Here is a 21,362-nt window from a genome sequence, read left to right as displayed (position 1 = left end):
TGGAGACCAGAAAGGTCTAATATTTGCCACTTTCTTATCATGGGAGTAATATTTGTCTTTCCTGGGAGGCAATGTGTAATGGGAAGTGTATTGAACTGGGAATCTATAGACCTAGGTCTAGTTCTAAGTCTGGTGCTACCTGTATAGCCCTGAGCAACTCACTTCCTCTCCCTGGGGCTCAGTTTCCTTTCTGGTGAAATTAGAGAATTGGACCAGTTCTATGGTTCTATGTTAATTACATTTATCTAATGTTTGTTGTTACCAAGCACTTTCCTTACATAATTGTATTTAATCTTCTCAACAATGAGTTAGAGATCACTAGCAGACTTGTCCTTGTTTTTACCAATGATGAGGAAGTAATCAAGGCTAGTCAGCAGGAGTTGGAAACCTGTGTCTTCTGATTCCCTTCCATCATTGCTTCCTCAACATTTCACTGCCTGTATTGTATGGCAATCAGCTTGGTGTAAGCTGCAACAAACCATAAGTAATGATTTACCTTCTTAGTGATTCCAGTGACCTAAAAAGTTACCTGCAGAATTTTTGAGCATTTCATTTTCTTTATTTTGTATTTTGGATACGAAATGACTCTTTTAGTCAAGTTAAAATAATGAGTAATCAATCTCTCATTTGAGAGATAAGGGAAGGGGAGTAGAAATTAAGTTAGTGCTTATTTGATTCTACTTTTTTTTTCTTTTGAAGGAAGAAGAAACTCTGTGAACTCTATGCAAAGGTTTTGGGATCAAAAGAAGCCCTCAATGTAAGATCAATACTTTCTACAAAATTAGCCAGATTCTCCTTCCTCCCCCATAAAAGGGGACTCAGTAAGCCAATGCTGACATGGTTAATAATGTCCTATATAAGAAGCAGGTTGAAAGAAAAAGTGATTTCTTCCGTTATGTGTATGATTTGTCTATACTCCAGGGCCCACACAAAGGACGGGTATGAGTGAGCTCCTGGCTGGCTAGTGACCTCACAAATCTATTTACTATGCTTGCCAGGTTTGGTCAAAGAGGCAGTTGCCCAAGACCCTTGGTTTTGGGGAGACCTTGCTCTTGTCAAATAAAGAAGGCTTTGGGGAGGTCGCTAACAAGTAAGTTGGAGGTGGCAAAACTAGGAAAAGGAGATGACAACCTGGAGATAATGCTTAATAAGTCTGTAAATAAGGCTATAAACCTTCGGCTACCAGCACTGCCATTACCACTCAGGCAAAGCAGATAACCGTGGTTTCCCCTTCCCTGCTTCCACATACATAGACTGCTCCATTGTGATTTTTTTTTCCTTTTCTAAAACAACCCCTGTGTTTATCTTATCCTAATTTTACTGACATAAAAAGAGTAGTGGGAGAAATAGGGAATGGAAGAGCAGCAGAAGAATGGATGGTGTGATTTAGCCAACCCATCCACCTAGAGGCGGTCCTGCCTGGATGCTTGGCTATCTTTGTCTCAGCTTCTCTCAATTTTTTTTCTTTGAAACAGCATTCAAAAGCTGTGTTTTGAGTAACCATGGAAACAATTCAAAGAGAGTGTTTTTTCCCCCTTTTGAATTCAAAAGCTCTTAGATTGTGCCTTCCCTTTAGTACATTTTATTATAAACCAAGGGGCCCTAATGTAGAGTGCATAAGCAACAGCAAAATCTATCTTCTTTGTTCACTCTCTGTAACTTTTAAGTATTAATTAATGTTTTGGGTACATTCACTAGACTGCTTATTTTGAAAAGTTTTGACAAGTATTTTATCACTTTTTTGAAAGTGATTACAAAAGTCATTTGTCTGTGAAGCTTTGAACAAACAAACATAGAGATGAACATAAAATAAACTCTGGGAAAAAATCTAACCAAAGTACCTTATATGCCATCTTATCCATTAACTCATTTATTCATTGAATTTATTTAGGTTCAGTTATTTGCAAGGCACTATGCTAAATTCTAAGGAGGAATCAGAAAAGAATAGGATACTATACCTTTTCTTAGGGAGCCAACAGCCCAATTTGGACATTAATAAGCAGCAGCTACAAAACCCATTGGGGTGTGCCAGAAGCTGTTTTCTAACAGAGGTAAAACCTATGGCAGAGAGAAGTGTACTCTAATGAGAGTAGTCATTCGACCAGGAGGCAGAGGATCAAAGGTCAGGTCTTGAGTTTGGTACTTACTGGGGTCATTAGGGAAAGAATTTTATAAAACTTAATCTATGCTTTATAAATTTGAGCTATTGTTGTTTTGTAAACAATGTACTGTTTTTAATCTTTTCAAGTTTAGTTTCTGTTAGACTATATATTCAAGTATTAACATTATCTTTAATGAGTTTTAACCTAAAAGTAATATTTAGCCCTTCTCTCCCAAAAGTGCTATAACTTCATGGGATTTGGAGCTAAAAGGCACATTAGAGATCATCTCATGCAAGTCTCTTGCTTTACAGATGAGAAAACTTGAGATCCAAATAGAAAAAATGACTTCTCCATAGTCAGATAATTGGTTAGTGACAAATCCGAGACTCTTGGGTCCAGTCCCATTGTTCTTTACATTTTCGTACAGAATTTTATTTTTATAAAAGGAAAAAGTACTTGCTCATCTGTGTGTGCCAATAAGCCACACCCATGGAATAGATCTATTGTGCCCCACATTTGTTTGTTGTATCCTTCATTCTCCAAGACCAGTGAAATCATGAGGATGATGTTTTGACATGCACATGAATTGGATTGAAGTGTGAACTATGACTGGTTTTGACCAAGGTTCTGTCAACTTTAAGTGGCACCTTACTGTAATTACAAGCTGACACCACACTCTGTAACAAATTTTGTATTTTCGACTTGCCAGATGAATCTGATAAAGTGAAAAGTATAATGTCACACTGTGTCAGAAAGTATCATTTATAATAGTAAGATAGATTCAAAATGTAAATGGCCCTTGTCTCCAGAAGAAACATTATATTTGCTTTCGTGATATTTCTTCTCAGCTCCCCTCCTCACCGAGATGCTGTTACTCTGTACCTGCAGAGTTTTCTCTAATCTTTATCCACACACCCAAGGTGTGTATACTCTTATCCCAGACTGGCCTAGTTTTCTGAGCCTTTCAGATCCCAGTCTGCTAAACAGTAAACACCTCTTTAATAATCCATTTTCCAAGGAAATGGATGCCAAGAGTGAAAACTTATGAAAAGGGAAATAGAAACTTAAGACATGTAAATAGGTACTAATATAAGAATATATCACATGCATTCTAACTTAGAAAGTTGGAATTCTTAAAAAGGTTTTTGGTTTTAATTTTTCTTTATACTTGGACACTGCCGACCAGTGTCCAAAGCCAATCCTATAATCACAGGAAAATAACAGCTCTAAGATTCTAAGATGAAGTTGTTTTTTTTTTTTTGGAGGGCAATTGGGATTAAGTAACTTGCCCAAGGTTACACAGCTAGTTGTGTGTGTGTGTGTGTGTGTGTGTGTGTGTGTGTGTGTGTGTGTGTTAATTGTCTGAGGCTGGAACCGAACTCCGGTCCTCCTGACTCCAGGGCTGGGGCTTTACTCACTGTGCCACCTAGCCGCCCCAAGGTGAAGTTGTTTAGGAAAGAAGCTATTATAGGGTTTGGTGCTATCTTCCTTTGACTTTCTTTCAAGCTATCTTAATTGTCTTATAGCCGGTGCATTATGAAGAGAAGAACTGGTGTGAGGAACAATACTCAGGAGGCTGCTATACAACTTACTTCCCCCCAGGAATAATGACTCAGTATGGGAGGTACTGTCTGTGAAACATACATACAAAGTTGTAATGATGGGAGCCTTGGGGTGAGCTAAGACAGATCCAGTCTCTGAGTTCTATTTCTTCTACATTAAGTGAATGGAATTTTAGCACCATTATATTTCAATTGCTGTGTTTTCATTATAAAAAGCAATACCTCAGGCTCTGTATTTGTTTTATTGAGGATATGGTGGGGTCTGTACTCAGTCTTGTCATTCCAGGGGAATCTTTTCACCAGTGCAGATGGCACCTCTCTGTAACTTATAGGGATGGAGAGGCTAAGTCCCTTGCCCATGATTGCTCATGCAGATGGTCCAGTTTTTGGGTCCATGTGTTGGAGGCACAACTTTAACTACAACACCCTTAGTTCAGGCTTGATGTTGGGACAAAGTGAGACACTGTCATAAGGTATTGAATATTTAACAAAGGAAGTTTACTTTGCCCTGACGCATTGCAAGGAAATGCAGTAAGGGTCCAGTAGCCTTAGGTTCTCTGGACACAGTTCCCTCCTTTCCATCTGGAAATGCCTCTGGTCAGCAAGTCATCAGGATATGGTGACTTGCATAGTCTTAACCAAGTCTTGAGGGGCCCAGGCTTCATGTAAGAGGGATTTTTGATGCAGCTAGATGACCAGGGAGGTGCAATGAAGGAATTAGTCCTAATCACATTCCAGAAACAGCTGGACCCTCTCAGTGTTGACTAGGGATGGGAGGGTGGGGGGCAGGATGAAAGCAGGGAAGGAAGTTACATCAGGGAAGTTGAAGTCAATCAGGTCCCAAAGACAGCTTTTTCTTCTTTTAGGTAAAACTTCCCCATGGGATATAGAAAGTATCGGGGGAGGAGGTGGTGTGTGAGGTGAGCTGAGGAATTGTTGATCCTATCACACCATGACTCTTCACAATGATGGCTCTCAAGTCAACATGATACCTTTTACTCTGTTTCTAAGAATAATTCCAGTGATCAACAAGTTCAGAAATGGGAACTTTTTGTTGAATTTGTAACCCTTCAAATCCTTCTAAAATGGTATTTATTAAAATATCCACCTGCACGGCAACATGAAAGGAAACAATGATTTCTGACATTAAAAATAAGTGAGGAGTTTGTATTTTTTGTTTGTTTCTTGTTTGCAGGATACAGTTGCCTATTTTCAGTTAAAAAATGATGCCTGGGGCATCTAGATGGCACAGTGAATAGAGCACTGGCCCTAGAGTCAGGAGGACCTGAGTTCAAATCTGGCCTCAGATACTTAACAAAACAAAACAAAACAAAACAAAAAAACTAGTTGTGTGACCCCAATTGCTCTCCAAAAAGCAAAAAAAAAATGATGCACCTATTATGGGAAAATGCTAAGTGACAGGAATTTTAAAAATGAAACAGAAAACAATCTTTGCCCTCAAGGAGTTTATAATCTAGCAGATAGGGTAAAACAAATAATAGTATAAGGGAAAAAAACAGAGAATGGTATGAGGGAGATCATTATGAAACCCAAGGTTTAAGAAGGAAAGAATCAATTATAGATGAAGGTCTCAGGAAAGGTTTCCTGGAAAAATGTGCTGCTTAAATCAGATCTTAAAGGAAGGGAAGAATTTTCCATTTCAAATGTGGGAGATAGCATGTATGAAAACACAAACAGCAGGAGAATAAGAGATAATGAATAGAAATAAAGTTATAAAAAATAAAGCTGGAATATTGGAGTCAGAATATGGAAGACCTTGGGAAGCAATGGTGAACCACTGGAAGGTGTTTTCTTTATTCTTGCTTTCAATTTAACAAACATTTAGTAGTACCAGCTATGTTAAAGGAGTTGTAACGTTTGAGTGCTCCACTCAGACATTGAAAAAAGGGACACAGTAATGTCAGGATGTATCCTTCATAGAGTAGGTTCAGAATGTGGAAATGTGTCTCTAGAAGAAGTGTTCTCCCATAAATGTCTGCCCAGCTATGTGAGATGGACACTCCACATAACCATTGAGTTCTCTCTCTAATCTTGTCCACACAACTAACATGTGACCCAGAGTGGCCTGGTTTCCTATGCTTTCAAAACATTCTCTGACAATCAGTAGAAGACTTTTTAAATAACTTCTCAAGCCACCACAAAGTTATTGACAGGGAAAAGTTGGAATGGGAGGCAACAGATACACAGATAAGTTGCTATAAATTACATAAAAAGAAAATACACAGTATTTTGGAGGTGGGGAGAGCACTAATGCCTGGGGACACCAGGAAAGAGCCCTTGGAGGAAGAAGCTCTTGTGTTCGGCTTTGGGGAAAGCTAAAGATTCCTAAAGGCAGAGGTAAGGAGGAAGAGCAGTCCAGGCATGGAGGAAGCCTTTTCTAAGTCACAGATGCAGGAGCTGGAATGTCATGTACCAGGAACAAGTATTGCTTCAATTATAAAGTTTGTAAAGCAATAGTCCTACTAGCATTTATATAGAATCTGTTAAGTGTCAGGCACTGTGTTAAGTACTTTACAAATTCTATCTCATTTGATCTTCACAATAACCCTGGGGGAGTTAGGTGCTATTCTTATTCTCACTTTACAGTTGAGAAAACTGAAACACATAGAGGTTAAGTGACTTGCCCAGGGTCAAACAGCTAGTGAGCAGCTGAGGTTATATTTTAATTCAGATTTTCCTGGCTCCAGGCCCAGCATTCTATTTACTGCACCATCTAGCTGCATAAGGAAATAATATGAAATAGATTAGAAAAGATAAATTGGAGAAATTTTAAATGCCAACCAAAGGAGTTTGTATTTATCCAAGAAGCAACAGAAAAACACTTAAAATTTCTTGAGCAGGGGAGTGGCACATGATGTCAGCCCTGTGTTTATAAATGTAAGTTTGACAGCTGTATTGAGGGTAGATTAGAGAAATGAAAGAGTGGAGATGAGAGAATATTGCCATAATCTTAGGTGAGATGTGAGAAGGGTGTAGACTATGGTGATGGTATTATAAGTAGAGAAATTAGATGAATTTGAGAATTGTAAGATTAAATTGATAAGACATAAAAGCTAATTGGATGGGGGAGGGATGACAGAGAATAAAGAGTTCAGAATAACTCTGAGATTATCCTAGGAGGATAGTGACAACCTTGAAAGAAATAGAGAAGTCAGAAGGAGGGCTAGGTTTCAGGGAGCAGATGAATGAGTGGATATGCCTAAGAGATGGAGCTGGAGCTGACCTGTAAGCACGTGGTGATGTTTGCCAGGAGTTGAGGTTAGAGATGAGACCCAGGAGGTTTTTGAAGAGAGGTTGTGTGATCAGACCTGTGTATTAGACAGATTACTCTATAATGGTGTGAGGGATAGATTAGAGAGGTGAGAGAATAGAATCAGATAATGGTTCAGAGGCAATTTCAGTAGGCCAGGCAGCAGGTTATGAGAGGTCAGACTAGAGGAGCTGCCCTAAAAAGCTGAACAGTTGTTATGGAGGGTAAAAATGGGGGGGGGGGAACTATTGGATTTTGTCACTAAGGAAGGCATTAGTAAACCTGAAAATGTTTTTCAGCAGAGTGGTAAGGAAGGAAATCAGATTGTAAGGGCTTTAAAAGTGGATGCTACAAGTATAGCATTACCGTTTTGGGCGTTGAAGGGCATAGAAAGAACATCAATTTGAGGAAGTAGCAGGGTAAAGAAAAGAAAATTTTCTAGAAAAAAATCTAGAAAAAAATCTAGAAAAATGAGAAAAATCATCTTGGGAATCGGAAACATCTTACACAGTAATTTACTGGTACCAACCATATTATTTCAATCAGTTTGGTCTGCATATGTAAGTAAGTCAGAATACCCTAAGGGAAGCAAAATGACAAGATAAAAGAACACTGGATTAGGAATCATGGAATCTGGATTCTAGTTTTGCTTGTGCTGCTGAGTGACCTGGAGTCTCAGTTTACTCACTAATAATAATAATAATAATAATAATAATGACAATAGCTAGTATTTATATTATTATTGCATACCACTTTACAAATATTATTTCATCTTATCCTCACAACTGTGGGAGTTAGGGGTATATGAATAGATAAATGAATTAATTTGTGAATCAGTGAATGAAAAAAAAATAAGTATTTTATGTCATTCATTCTGCTAAGCACAGGGGATACAACTAGAAAAAATAGAACAATCCCTGTCCTTAAGGAACATCTGTTTGGGGGAAGATGACACATAAAATTACAAGAAAGCTCTGCTACAGGGTGTATGGAATGGCTCAGAAGACTTTGGGGTCAGGGGTAGGGTGGATGGGCAAGACCCTAGAACTCTTAGATGACAAAAGTGCTGGAAGTCTACAGGGCATAGAGGCAGGTCAGATGGTAAGGCGTGAAGTACCTTAGGAAGAAGTACAAGGGAAATGGTTGTTCCCATAGTCATCTATATCATTGGAAGAAATACAGTTTTGTACTCCCATCTTATCCAAGTCCTATAAGCAGTCAAGCAGCCCAAGTGAATAGTAAGAAGCAAGAAGGGAAGTCTCAAAACCCCCAGTGGTGAAGCTGATCTCTAAGGCTGATATTAGCTATGACTTTCTTTGGTTCCAAGAATTTTAGAGATGGAAGGGACATTTCAGACCTTAATTCCTCTCATTTAGAGGACATCTATCCTTATGCAAATATTTGTGATTCATAGTGCAGCTTTCTATAGAGTACTGGTTTTTGAAGCCTTTTCTTTTTTCTTTAGGAGATAATATAAGCAATGTTTGGTGTTTTTTTTTTAATTCAAATTAACCTGAATGTGTATTCAGGTGCCCCTTAATAATTTGTGCATTATGATTATCTACATGTTTTATTACCATGTCAAAAGCTTCATATTATATCTAGAAATAAAGGCACCATAAAGCTGCCACTGCTCTTCTCAGCAAACCAAGAATGATTGCATTCAGTGGTCTCAGGTCATCAGGAGTCTCTGTGGACATGTCACAAGCTATGTTTGTTGGTACTGCATAGATTTAAGGAAGACTTGGGTCCTAAGGGCATAAAGTATTCACAAGTGACAAAATTAAAAAAAAAAAAAAGAAGAAATTGCTTGGGAAAACGTAGGATCTGTTTTCCTTAACCTAGAATGAGAAACAGGCAGAGATTAGCAAAAAGCAGACATGTTTTTCTGAATGAAACCATTCTCTATTTGCTGCAAGTGACTTTCCTGGCGATGTGGCAGCTTTATTTCTAAATGTAAGGCATTACTGCAGTTACAAAACATTATAACAATGTGAATATCAATACATATGAAAAACACTCATCTCAGTTGGAGGAAAAAGAGACATTGTTTGTAATGTTTTCTAAAAGGAGAGAAAAGTTAAAAAACTAGAATCTTTGCTTTGTATTAGCCTGGCTGCATCAGAATGGATATACCCTAAATTAGGAATAAATGAAGTAGTGGGTCTGAAATTTCCCTTCTATTTCTAAAATTCTACAATTCTATGATTCTCTGAGTTCTTTTCCCTCCTTTCTGTTGTTTCATACCATTCTCATTGAATGTGTCAACAGTAGACAGATGCATATGGTTTTTTAGTCCAATGCTTTAGGAAATAATGATTGAACATGGTATAGAAGAAGAAAAGGCAATAAAATACGGGCAGAACAATATAAATTTTATGGATTTATGGCAATTTTTGAGATCCCTTTCTCCACCCTCACCGTAAACCTACATGCAATGAAAGTTACTGTTGAGTTGGACAGTCAAGAACATAAGGCCTCAACTCAGCTTTAGTGCAACATAAGTCTCTTCTGTCAACATATTTCTGGTTTCCCCAAGTCAAGATGTGGTCATCCAATCTTATTCTATATAATGGTAATGGGAATTTGAAGATCTTCCCTGTCCCATAATAGGCTGAATGTTATCACATGGAGCCTGTGGTGGGAGTAGTTTGCTGAACTGAGCAAGAAGGGTAGAGCAGAGCTGAGAGGAAACTGGGAGTCAGAGCAATTAGTGAGGAGGGAGAGAGAGGATGCAGGCAAAGAAACAGCTAGGTTTATAAGTGTCTGTTTGTGGGAAGGCCCAAGCAGGGGAGGGCTTTGGGATGTTGTTGCTTCCTGCAGTGTTATTGGGTATAGATTTCTTTGTTGCTATGATGAATTCGGTTTTCTGGTGTTGGGATTTGGCTTCCTGGTGTCAGAATAAATGTTTTACTTCTGCCTTCTATGTGGAGAATCTGTTATATTTTGCTATTCAGAACTATATCGGCATATTCGTAGTCACCATCAGTGCTATGAATTTTGCTTTGGGAACACATTCTATCATAAGGAAACCTGAAGGGGACATAATTAGATGTGTTAGGCCAACAAAGTATACCCCAATGATAGAATAAACAGGAAAGTAATTCTTTCTCTTATTTATATGTTCCCTGGTAGAAAGAGATAGATTGAACATTGAAGGTTCCACATATAATTCACTTTCATTGTTAAAAACATCCTCTTGAAAATGTCAGACCTGATTTATTGCATTTTAACTAATGGAGAAACTGAAACATAAAATGGTTTATTAACTTATCAAAGCTACAAGCAGAGAGACAGGAGCTAAGATGAAGATCCCAGACTGTTCAGAATCCAAATTTAGAGCAATATCCTGAAAGGACAAAGTTAGATTTGAACTGTTATTTGGATGCAGGTTCAAAGGTTATTAAAGGTTTTACCTTAACTAGCTATCGAATGCACACTGATATATTTTCTTGTAGTTTAGGAGACTGAAGCTAGTGTTAGCTAACTATCACCTTTGAGTGGAAGTAGAATGAACATTTTAAAAGGATTTTTGTTATGATATTTTGAGATATCATTATGTAACCAATTAAATAGCAAATTGATATATCTAACTTAATAAGTGGGCTTTTTGTGATCATATTGCCTGTTGACTTATTTTTTTTTAAATAAGGGTACTATTTTTCATTGCTATTAATCATATTTCTCCCCTAACTTTAGACTTTAATGCCTCATGATGATGTTGTGGTAACCCTGGGATCTTGCAGGCTCTGCCAGCAGAGTCTAAGTTGTGGCAAATTGTGTGATACACTGGCAAAACTTTAAGTGCAGGCCCACTGATGGGCCAACTAAGGGATAGCCTAGCTAATCTCAGAGACTTGTCAATGGCATGTTGACTTCAAGTTGATAACTTGTTTTGAGCATAGCAACCTGTGAAGGCCATCTATTTAAATCGCAAAAGACTTGCAGATAATGCTATGGAAAGACAGCTCATCCTGACAAACTGACAGAACCTGATTAATGAACAGATAAACATCTCAGAGGTCAAGGGTCAATTTAACCACCTCCTAGCCATGTGATCCCAGATAAGTCTGCACTTTTCTGGGCCTCAGTTTGCCTGACTGTAAAATGAAGGAGGGGAACTTAAATAGCCTCTGAGGTCCCTTCTGACTCTGAGCCCCTATGAATACGATGCATGTCTCCTAGGGTTGGAGATCTGATAAAGTGGCAAATGTGTTTTTTTTTTCCAGTTGTTCAGTCCTGTCTGACTCGTTGGGACCCCATTTGGGTCACATGACCCCATTTTTGGCAAAGATATTGGAGTGGCTTATCATTTCCTTCTCCAGTTCATTTTACAGATTAGAAAACTGAGGCAACAGGGCCAAGTGACTTTCCCAGGGTCACACAGCTAGTAAGGGTCTGAGGCTGGATTTGAACTCAGGAAGATGAGTCTTCCTGACTCCGGGCCTGGTTCTCTATGCACAGTGCCACCTAGCTTCAACAACGTGTGGTTTACCTCATTTATTTTATTTTTTATCCCACTCTATAGAGAACAAGGAAAGGGCAGGGGCTAGCACTCGTTAAGTTTCATTTCTTTCTTTCTTTCTTTCTTTCTTTCTTTCTTTCTTTCTTTCTTTCTTTCTTTCTTTCTTTCTTTCTTTCTTTCTTTCTTTCTTTCTTTCTTTCTTTCTTTCTTTCTTTGTGCCCTACATAGCACTATGAGCTAGGGCAAGTTTTAATCCTTGGTTACTGTTGTTCTCCCTGGAATATGGCCAGTGTAGTTCATTCCATAGCAAGAACATTTGTTTTGGAATTCTAATGCTGTTTTTCTTTTTTTTCCTCTCTCTCTCTCTTTGCTTTGGTTTCAAGGATTCTTCGCCAGCCAGTTGGCAGGATTTATTTTGCCGGAACAGAGACTGCTACACACTGGAGTGGATATATGGAAGGAGCAGTGGAGGCGGGAGAGAGGGCAGCTAGAGAGGTATGGGAAGGGAGTCAGTGTCTATTTTTAAAACTAAATTAATTTTACAATTTTTTTCTAAACAACTGTCAGCAATAACAAACATTCATATGCACAAGCAAAAATTAAAATATCGGACATGAAACCCTAAGCACCATTTTTACACTTTATTTTTTTAAGAGACTATATATAAACTTTAAATATTGGACATGAAAACATAAGCTTCATTTTTGCATTTTATTTTTTTAAAGACTGTATATCAACTTTAACAACATCAAAACTCTCCATTTGATCCTTGTGTCCACTTTGTAATTCTTTTTCTTCCACTAGAGCCTCAACCTTCATATAAGCAGAAAATACATTAGATTTAAAAATGAATCAACAATTTACAAGTTTCTTGAGGTTATTACAAAAATAATTATCCTCTGCTTTGTGTTCTGTTCCTTTCAGAGTATTGTCATGCTATTTATAACCTCCCAAGATGAAGAATGCATATGTAGCTCTTCTCTTCCCCCTCCTAAAATCTAATAAGCTAGAATCAACTGTCCACAGAAAATACTATTGAATAAGAGGCTGAAACTATTTAAAGTTGAGATGCCAACGTTTCAAAATTTAAACTTTTTCTTCATTTCTGATAAAGCTATGAATTCATTCACATACTTCTTTTAATGCTTATTCTGGCTCTCAGCGGCAGTGTGCATATTTGAGACTTCTAAAAAATGACCCTGAATATACCAACTGGAACATCACATGCTATTCATCTTCCACAGGTAGAAGAGGTTGTGGAGCTTTTGTAATTTGTTGCACCAAATTTACTTTTACTCTTATGCTCATATTTTTAAGTCACCAAGTAGGGTAAAAGGGGTTTTTTTTGTCATTTAAAAATGTCACTTATATATAATATAGAAAGAGGTAATGGGGTTAGTGGTTAGAGGCCTGGTCTGGAGTGAGCAAGATCTGTGCTACCTCTGACAGATATCAGTTATGTGACCTTAGGAAACTCATGAAATAATCATAAAAATAACAATAGCTAACATTTATATACCTCCTACTATGTGCCAGGCACTGTACTTAGGGCTTTACAAATATCATCTTGTTGATGCTTCCTCACAGTCTTGGGAAGTAGTTGCTGCTGTATTCCCCATTTTATAGATGAGGAAACTGAGGCAAACAGAGGTTAAGTGATTTGCCCAGCTAGTAAGCTGAGGCCAGATCTGAATTCCAGGTCCAATACTTTGGAACTTTTGCCACTTTGTCACCTAGCTTCCCAGGCAGTTAAGACTCAGTTGTAAAATAATTGTTGATCCGCATTGTTGGAAGGTGTTTTCTCACCAAGAATCCCCTAAACCAAGGAAATCACAGATCTAGCCCTGCAAATATATATGCATGTATATACACAAACATGTCTTTTTTATCCTCCTTTTCTGTATTACATTTGATAAAAGTCAGCAGATTATAACACTGCTAAAACCCAGTCCCAGAATCTGGAAGGCAAAGGCACAGAAACATTTTCCAGAATTTTGAATACACAAATGATGTCCCTATCCTAGCACCCACAGAAACAAGATTATTACCCTGGTGAAGGGAACAGAGGTAGTAAAATGGTTGCAGATAACTTTCTGAACCAATACTCACTAGTCTGTCCATTATTGAGACATGTAACTCATACATGAAACCTAAGAGCATATGGAATTAGAGTTGAAAGGAACTTTGGAAATCATTGGTCTAACTCCCTCATTTTACAGATGAGGAAACTGAGGCTTAGAGAAATTCAATGAGTTCTAAAGATCATAGAGATAATAGCAGAACTAGGATTTGAACCCCTCAGGTCTCCTAACTCTACATTCAGAGTTCTTTCTACAATACTATGTTTCTTCCTCTGCCTTAATTACCACCCTTGCCCCAACCAAAGAAGGCACTCCAAGATAAGAAAGAAAACCAGACCAACAGCCAGGGAAATTCACTTCAGGCCAGGAAATGACTAATTAAATACATAGATAGCATTGGTTTCCAGTTTTAGATGTGTTTTTCAAAAAGAAAATGAAAGGGTAATGGGAGGTGGGGAGCAATTTAAGCCCTCACTCTTGAGGCAAAATATTAAGTACAATCAATTTTATAAATACATACACTTATTTATATTTTTTCATAACGTTGCATTATCTGTGCATTTTACTGAGGTCTTGGTTTTGAAACAGTAAGTGGTAGCCAAAGAGGGAAATCAGTTCTCTGTTTTACTATGGGAGGTAGAAAGATACAGATTACTCAATGATTGGCTGACGACCTGATAACTTTCATTTTGCTTTGGAGGGGAGCAAGAAAGGGAGGTTGGATGGAGAAGAGGAGAAAGGTCTTTTTTCCTTTAACGCAGGTTTACAAGTTAAATTTAAAACTAGTAGGATTTACTGGGAAATACTCTCATTTCAGGTTTTACATGCTATGGGGAAAATTCCAGAGGATGAAATCTGGAAATCAGAACCAGAATCTGTGGTAAGTGGTATTTCTTGGTAATCAGGTGTACTAATGGCTTCAGTAATGTCTGATGACATAACATAAATATCTTGTATTAACAAAAAAATTAAGAATTCCATATAGTTTTCTGATCCCTATGTGCTTCAGCCAGTGACTATTTTAAGGAGTTACCATGGGCCTGGAAGTGGGACAGTTGTGTATATTTGTATATCCCCTGTGCTTAGCACAATGAATGACATAAAATAAATGTTTATGTGTTTCAATCAAAAAATATTTTTAGAAGGTACCGTGGACCTGGAGATGGGAGAATTGTGTATGTTTTTGTCACAAAGAACTAGCAAGATAGAAAACAAAAGGCGAAAAGAGTAGAAACTAACCTTTTATTTTTCTAAATAGAAGGGAATTTCAGAAATGAGTGCTCTGATCAGTCTTGTTTAATGTTTTTTGTAAATAATCTGCAAAGAGAAGCATTGAGTAAAATATCCAGTCTTAAAAAAAATTAAGATTTTCTGAGTTGTAAAAAGTCAAGTGATAAGAAAACATTGGGAAAACCTCAGAAAATGATAACAGAGAGTACAAAGGCAGGCAAGGAAGGAGGGAGACCCTTTCTAATCATTAGCTTCAGTCTCAAAAGGGTATTTTTAGTGACTGTTCCTCTCCAAAAAGTTCATGTTTCCATCATGCCCAAGTAGGCTAAAAAGATGCTGGACATCATGAAAAAGGGCTTCAGAATGAAAGTAAAAACTTGTCCCAATACTGTGTGGTGCTTACTAAGATACCTAGGTGGCCCAGTGAAGAGTTGGGAGAACCTGAGTTCAAATCCAGCCTTAGAAACAATGCTTATTATCTGTGTGACATTGGGCAAGTTACCTAACCCCAATTGCCTTCTCTTCCCCCTTCAAAAAAAAAGAGAGAGAAAGAAACCTAAAGAAAGATGCAATGGAAATATGAAAGGATGTCTTCAAGTCAAATGATGGAAACAATGAGTAGGTTTCAGCATGAATATGGACTAAAATTATTTGTGCACAGAAGCACCCACCGAATTTCAGAATTGGAAGGAGCATCAGTGACCCTCTGCAAACCTGAAAAAGACTCAGTTCTCCATAATAATTAGACATATTTTGGTAAAGATGAAGAGGGAGAGGAAACTACAGTATATGTTTATGCAATCATTCAGGGCATGGGCACAATGGATATAGACTTATTTACCAAGACCCAGAATATTGTGGGCCAGAAGCAGACCATGAAGCATGAAAAAGGCTAAAATACTCATGTACCTGTCTAAACCTACTTCAGGAAGTGGTGCAATTTGAAATAGACAAATACAAGAGCATCTAGATAAAATTCATTGGCAACAGGGCTCCATAAGAAGCAATTAAGAAGAACAAAGTTTTTAGTTTCATATTAAAGAGAAGAACCCCACCTTTCTGAAATAATTTTCTTGGTGCCACTCTGAGCTAACAGTAAATGGATGGATGATTTATCTGAACCAAAATAGTATTATATTTTGATGTTCATAGCAAGGTGAATCCATTCCAATTGAACCAAGATCTATTAAGCACTTGACATATAATAGCTAACATAAATAAATAATATTTATGTAGTGTTTATGACATGACAGATACTGTGCTAAGGGCTTTTACAATTATTTCCTCATCTGTTCTTCCCGACAATCCTGGGAAGTAGGTGCTATTATTATCTTCATTTTACCTGTAAGAAAACTGAGGCAAACAAAGGTTAAGTGACTTGCCCAGGGCCATAAAGTTAACAATTCTCTGAGATCACATTTGAACTTGGGTATTCCTGAATCCAGGCCCACTGCTTGATCCATTGCACCACCTAGGGGCCCCCCAAGTCAGACACTGTATTGTACACTAGAGATATGAAGACAAAGCAAAAAACAGCCCCTGCCCTCAAAGAGTGTATACTCCACTTAGAAGAGGGGAAGAAGGAAATAACATGAACATATATGTTGTCTTTCAGTTGTGTCTGACTTTCCATGACCCCCTTTGGGGTTTTCTTAGCAAAGATACTGCAGGGATTTGCCATTTCTTTCTCCAGATCATTTTACAGATGAGGAAACTGAGGCAAACAGGGTTAAGTGACTTGCCTAGGGTAACCTAGCTAGTATCTGAGGCCGGATTTGAACTCAATGGAGATGAATCTTCCTGACTCCAGGCCCAGCACTCTATCTACTATGTCACCTATGTACCCTTAAGAATCCCTCAGTTCCTTAAAAAATCAACTCAAGCACCTCCTTTCCTGATACATCCAGCTACTAGTGGTTTCCCTGGAAATTATCTTGAATTTATTTTGCCATATAAAGATATATTGTACATTTGTCATAAACGTATTATTATTTTTTGGGGAGGGGGGAAGGCAGGGCAACTGAGGTTAAGTGACTTGCCCAAGGTCACAAAGCTAATAAGTGTTAAGTGTCTGAGGCTAAATTTGAACTCAGGTCCTTCTGACTCCAAGGCCAGTGCTCTGTCCTCTGTGCCACCTAGTTTCCCCTAACATATTATTTTTATATATTTAAATTTTATATTATGCATACTTGTAGGAGGACATATTGTCATCCATAGAATAGAAGCACCTTGAGGGCACAGACTATTTCATTTTTGTCTGTGTGTACCTAGCACTCAGCACACTAATTAGCTAATAGTAGGTTGCTTGGTAAATGTTCATTGCTATATATTTTATATATGTGTGTATGCATAGATACATATGTGTGTGTATACATACAACTCAAATATGCATATATTTATTTCTAGATGTGATATATGTGATATGTGTACACATATATTCACATATATGTATGTGTGTATGTTTGGATTGTTTTTGTTTTTTCAAGAAAAACAGAGAGAGAGAGTAAAAAAGAGATCCCTATTTCTCCCAGTCACTACTCATGATCTCACTATTCGTTGGCATGGGAGTTCTGACTCGCTCTGTTCCTGGCCTAGGCTGGTTTGCCCATCCTTAGGCACTGAGGTAGCCTGGTGGCTCCACAGCCCTACTCCCAGGAGCTCACCTCGCTGGTTCCAGACTTCATACAGACTTCATACCTGACCGTCCTAGCTCATTGCAGCTTAGAACTCCTGAGCTCAAGTCACCCACCCACCAGTGTCAGCTTCCCCCAGTAGCAGGGATGCACAGATGATACCACACCCAGTTTAACTGGTTATTTGGTAGATAACCTAGCCTGATATTCTTGAGTTACCAAATCCATTGCCCACGTGGGTAGTTTGATTGTAGATTCAGAGATTTGTTGCATATAACTGATTACCTCTATTCCTCTTCCACTAGACTATGACTAGATGTCAGAATCCTAGCATCCCTTCCCTCTTAACCTTTTTTATCTGTTCCATCCACATTCCAAAATATAAGTGTGGGTTGTCTAGGATTTCTTTACCTTTTTTTTAAGTTTAATTGATGTGCTTTGTTTTTACATCACAGATATTTACAAATTACTTTCACTTTGTGCTAGTTTCTTGTAATGAAATAAAAGAGTTAAGTAAAACTAGTAACACAATGACCTCATCTGGAAGTGTGTGCAACATTTCAAAATGTAGTGTCACCTCCATCTCTCTATTTTAAAAAATGAACAGAAATCTATTTTCTCTCCATCCCACTCCCTACCTCATTGGAAAAGAAGAAAGAAAAAAGAAAACAAATTTCTTGTAACAAGTAAACATAATCAAGGGTTTGTTTATAAGGGAAAAGAGACTACATGATTTCATAAATAATTTACCAGGATAAGGTTACTAGATATGTATGTGAAAGAAAATATCAAGTAACAGGCTTATTCAGTTTTATGAACTAAGCTTCCCAGCCTCGCTTGTCCCAAGAATTTCTCCATCCCTGGGTTACCATGTTCCTCACTGTCCTTCCCCAAGTGAAAGGTGCTTTCCTCCATAACATATGCCCACACAGATTTGGGATTTTCTGACTTGAGTGTGCTGGATTTATCTCATTTATACATTCTATACTGTCAAGTTCCTTATCACTCAGACAGGCAGCTTTCTGATTGAATAACATGTTTGGAGATGCTTTACTACCATCCCTACCTAATCACTGACTAACTTGCCTCTCCCTGTTTAAGGGAAAACTAGAAAATTCAAATAAGTACAGTGGCCCCTTCACCTCAAAAACAGAAGATAATACCACCGTGAAAGGGAGATCATGGGAATCATAGGGATCTTGGAGACCTGATTCCCAAAGAAAGGAAATGGCTTGACCAAAGTACCCCCATAGAAGCCCATCTGACTTCTAGTCTATTATACAAAAGCTTCTGAACATAATAAGCCCATTTGGTTTGGGTTCTTTATATCCCTTGCTACCTGTGTGTCCAAGGAAAAAGTTCATTCTAACTCTAGATCCTGTGACCTTGTGATATAAACATCTATCTGCCCCTTCATCTTTTTGTTCAGTTGTTTCAGTCATGTCTGAGTCTTCGTAACTCTATTTTGGGGTTTTCTTGGCAAAGATACCACAGTGGATTTGCCATTTCCTTCTCCAGCTCATTTTGTAGATGAGGAAACTGAGGCAAACAGGAGATAATGACATGCCCAGGGTTACCCAGCTAGGATATGTCTGAGGCCAGATTTGAATTCACGAAGATGCATTTTCCTGACTCCAGCCCCAGTACTCTTGTCCCCTTTGCTGTGAACTGCCCTGCACCTCTATTTGTCCCAGGATTAAGATAAAATGTTCTTTTATCTAGGATGTGCCGGCCCGGCCAATCACCACCACCTTTTTGGAGAGGAACTTGCCGTCTGTACCAGGACTTCTGCGACTGATTGGATTATCCACAGTCTTGACTTCAGCTGCAGCTCTTACCTTCGCCTATAAAAGGGGGCTCCTCCTGAGAAACTGAAAAGGCCCCCAGACAGTGTTGCACACTTCCTTTACAGGGGGATTGAGAGCACTTAGACTCCCCATTACATAAACCGTATTATTGGGTTTTTTATTTTGGGGTTTTGTTTTTTCAGTTCCAACACCTCACTGCCTATACTATCAAAGCCAGCTTCTACCTAGCTTTTGAAACCTCCCTTCAAATCTATGTCACCAGTTTCCTTGCTTGCTGCTCTCAGACTTTAGTCAAGAAAATTCACTCACTGTGTCCTGCCTCTCACTACTTTTGTGACCATTTCGATTTTCTTAACTGCAATCTCCTTCCTTCTCCCCCCTTCCCTCACAGTCCCATAGAGTGGGCAGGAACATTAGACTTCATCCATCTTTATTGTGCAGGGGAAGAAACTGAGGCCCAAATTGGGAAAAGAAACTGCTTCTAAGGTCATGAGGCTGCCTACTTGGTGGAACAGTCATGAGTCTCTCCTGACTCCTCTATTCAGTCTTCATTCCATGAACCCTCTGACTCAAAGTCTTGTCTCAATGATGTGCACGTGGCCCCAGCTCACTAGCATGCACCTTCCTGTGGTCCCTGGGTGCCTACATACGTGTACTGTGTCCATTCACTTGATGTGTTATTCTCTGCATGTGCCCCCATTTTGACTTCGTATGCCCTCGAATCTGAGAGTGAATACGTTGCTTTCATTATTATGATATGCTTGTGTGCAGTAATCAATGCTAACTGATCATTCAATAAAACTTGTTCACTGAACCCATGTATGCCACTTTTTATTTTCTTTTAGAAAACAGCCTAAGATAAAGCAAGGGCAGCTAGCTAGGTGGTGAAGTGGACAGGGGGCTGGGCCTAGAGTCAGGAAGACTTCTCTTCCTGAGTTCAAATCTGGCCTCAGACACTTAGTAACTGTGTGACCCTGGGCAAGTCACTTAACCCTGTTTGCCTCAGTTACTCTTCTGTAAATGAACTAGAGAAGGAAATGGCAACCTGTTCCAGTATCTTTGCAAAAAAAATAAACAACACCCAAATAGAGTCACAAAGAATCAGACAAGACTGAAACAACTGAACAACAAAAAGATAAAGCAAGTCAGATGAAAAGTCAGCATTATACATATTATGAATTTCCATTGTTCAAGAGGATGTGCCTTTTCAAATCAGATATATCCTAAGGTTCTGAGTGTTGTTTAAGCACTCAAAATATTAGTTTTAATGAATTGCCACAGGATGCTAAATAATGTTATCATATAGGTTTTTCCTACCTAATCAACGATTGAATTATTTGTCACAACACTGAGATATTAAGCTAGCAAATCAACCAGTCAGCATTCGTTACTTGCTTACTTTGTGCCAGCATTGTGCCAAGTGTTAGGGATACAAAAAGTATCTCTCACTTTAAGTGGTTTAGATTCTAATCAGGGAAATAAGATGTGTGTGTATGTGTGTGTATGTGTGTGTGTGTGTGTGTGTGTGTGTGTGTGTGTGTGTGTGTGTGTGGGAGCCAAAGAGGCCTGAGCCAGGACTTCAGATAATTACCCTGATATCAATGGACCCAAATATCAAAAACCTCTTTGAGATGCGACTTTTCACTAAGTTAGCTCCTGAGTTCTTTTGATATGGGTTGCATTTAAAAGGATGTTGTTTGCGTTCTGAGACCAAAAGGCTATACCCCAAGACTTTAGTTGTTCAGAGCCAAAATATTTATTCAGTACCCAGGTATCTTTGGGTGGTCAGCTCTAAACAGTGATGTCTTTTGAGGATTTCAGCTTTGGCTTTGAAGTTTGCTCTCAATTGTATCCGTTTATGACTGCGGCTGCATTAGCAGATACCTGAGGCCTAGATCAAAGGCCTTACCCTGAGACTTTGGTCTCCTAGATAACAAATCCTTATCAAAATATCTAATCTGTGCTACTTCCAGGATACAACAGACTAGGTAATGATTAGAAAACTTGAGTCCTCTTCCTTTGTCTCATTGCTCTATAAAAACCTTGTCCTAAGAATTAATATATAGAGTTCATCGTACTTCCTTGAACTACCCACATGGCCTGGTCATTTCTTATTCATGTCTCCAAATCATGCTAAGTGCTGGACACTGGGGCCCATAGCAATGTGTGTGTGTGTGTGTGTGTGTGTGTGTGTGTGTGTGTGTGTGTGT

The 21,362-nt window shown here is 38.5% G+C and overlaps 1 protein-coding gene across 1 annotated transcript in view; it reads left to right on the top strand.

Moving 5' to 3' along the window:
* Nucleotides 1–19,966, top strand: part of MAOB (monoamine oxidase B) — a 143,447-nt gene extending 123,481 nt beyond the window's left edge. Inside the window, exons 11-15 of the mRNA XM_069065743.1 lie at nt 700–757; nt 3,629–3,726; nt 11,784–11,895; nt 14,299–14,361; nt 19,067–19,966. Of these exons, the coding sequence (XP_068921844.1) occupies nt 700–757; nt 3,629–3,726; nt 11,784–11,895; nt 14,299–14,361; nt 19,067–19,219 (484 nt within the window). The 3' untranslated portion in view covers nt 19,220–19,966. The remainder of the gene's footprint in view (nt 1–699; nt 758–3,628; nt 3,727–11,783; nt 11,896–14,298; nt 14,362–19,066) is intronic.
* Nucleotides 19,967–21,362: the final 1,396 nt, after the last annotated feature.

The sequence above is a fragment of the Petaurus breviceps genome, unplaced genomic scaffold (genome assembly GCF_028583685.1).
Source record: "Petaurus breviceps papuanus isolate PSGF00001 unplaced genomic scaffold, PetGlider_PUasm1.0 90700, whole genome shotgun sequence".
Taxonomy (NCBI): domain Eukaryota; kingdom Metazoa; phylum Chordata; class Mammalia; order Diprotodontia; family Petauridae; genus Petaurus; species Petaurus breviceps.
The sequence above is the reverse complement of the archived record's forward strand: the minus strand, read 5'-3'. Positions and strand labels throughout refer to the sequence as shown.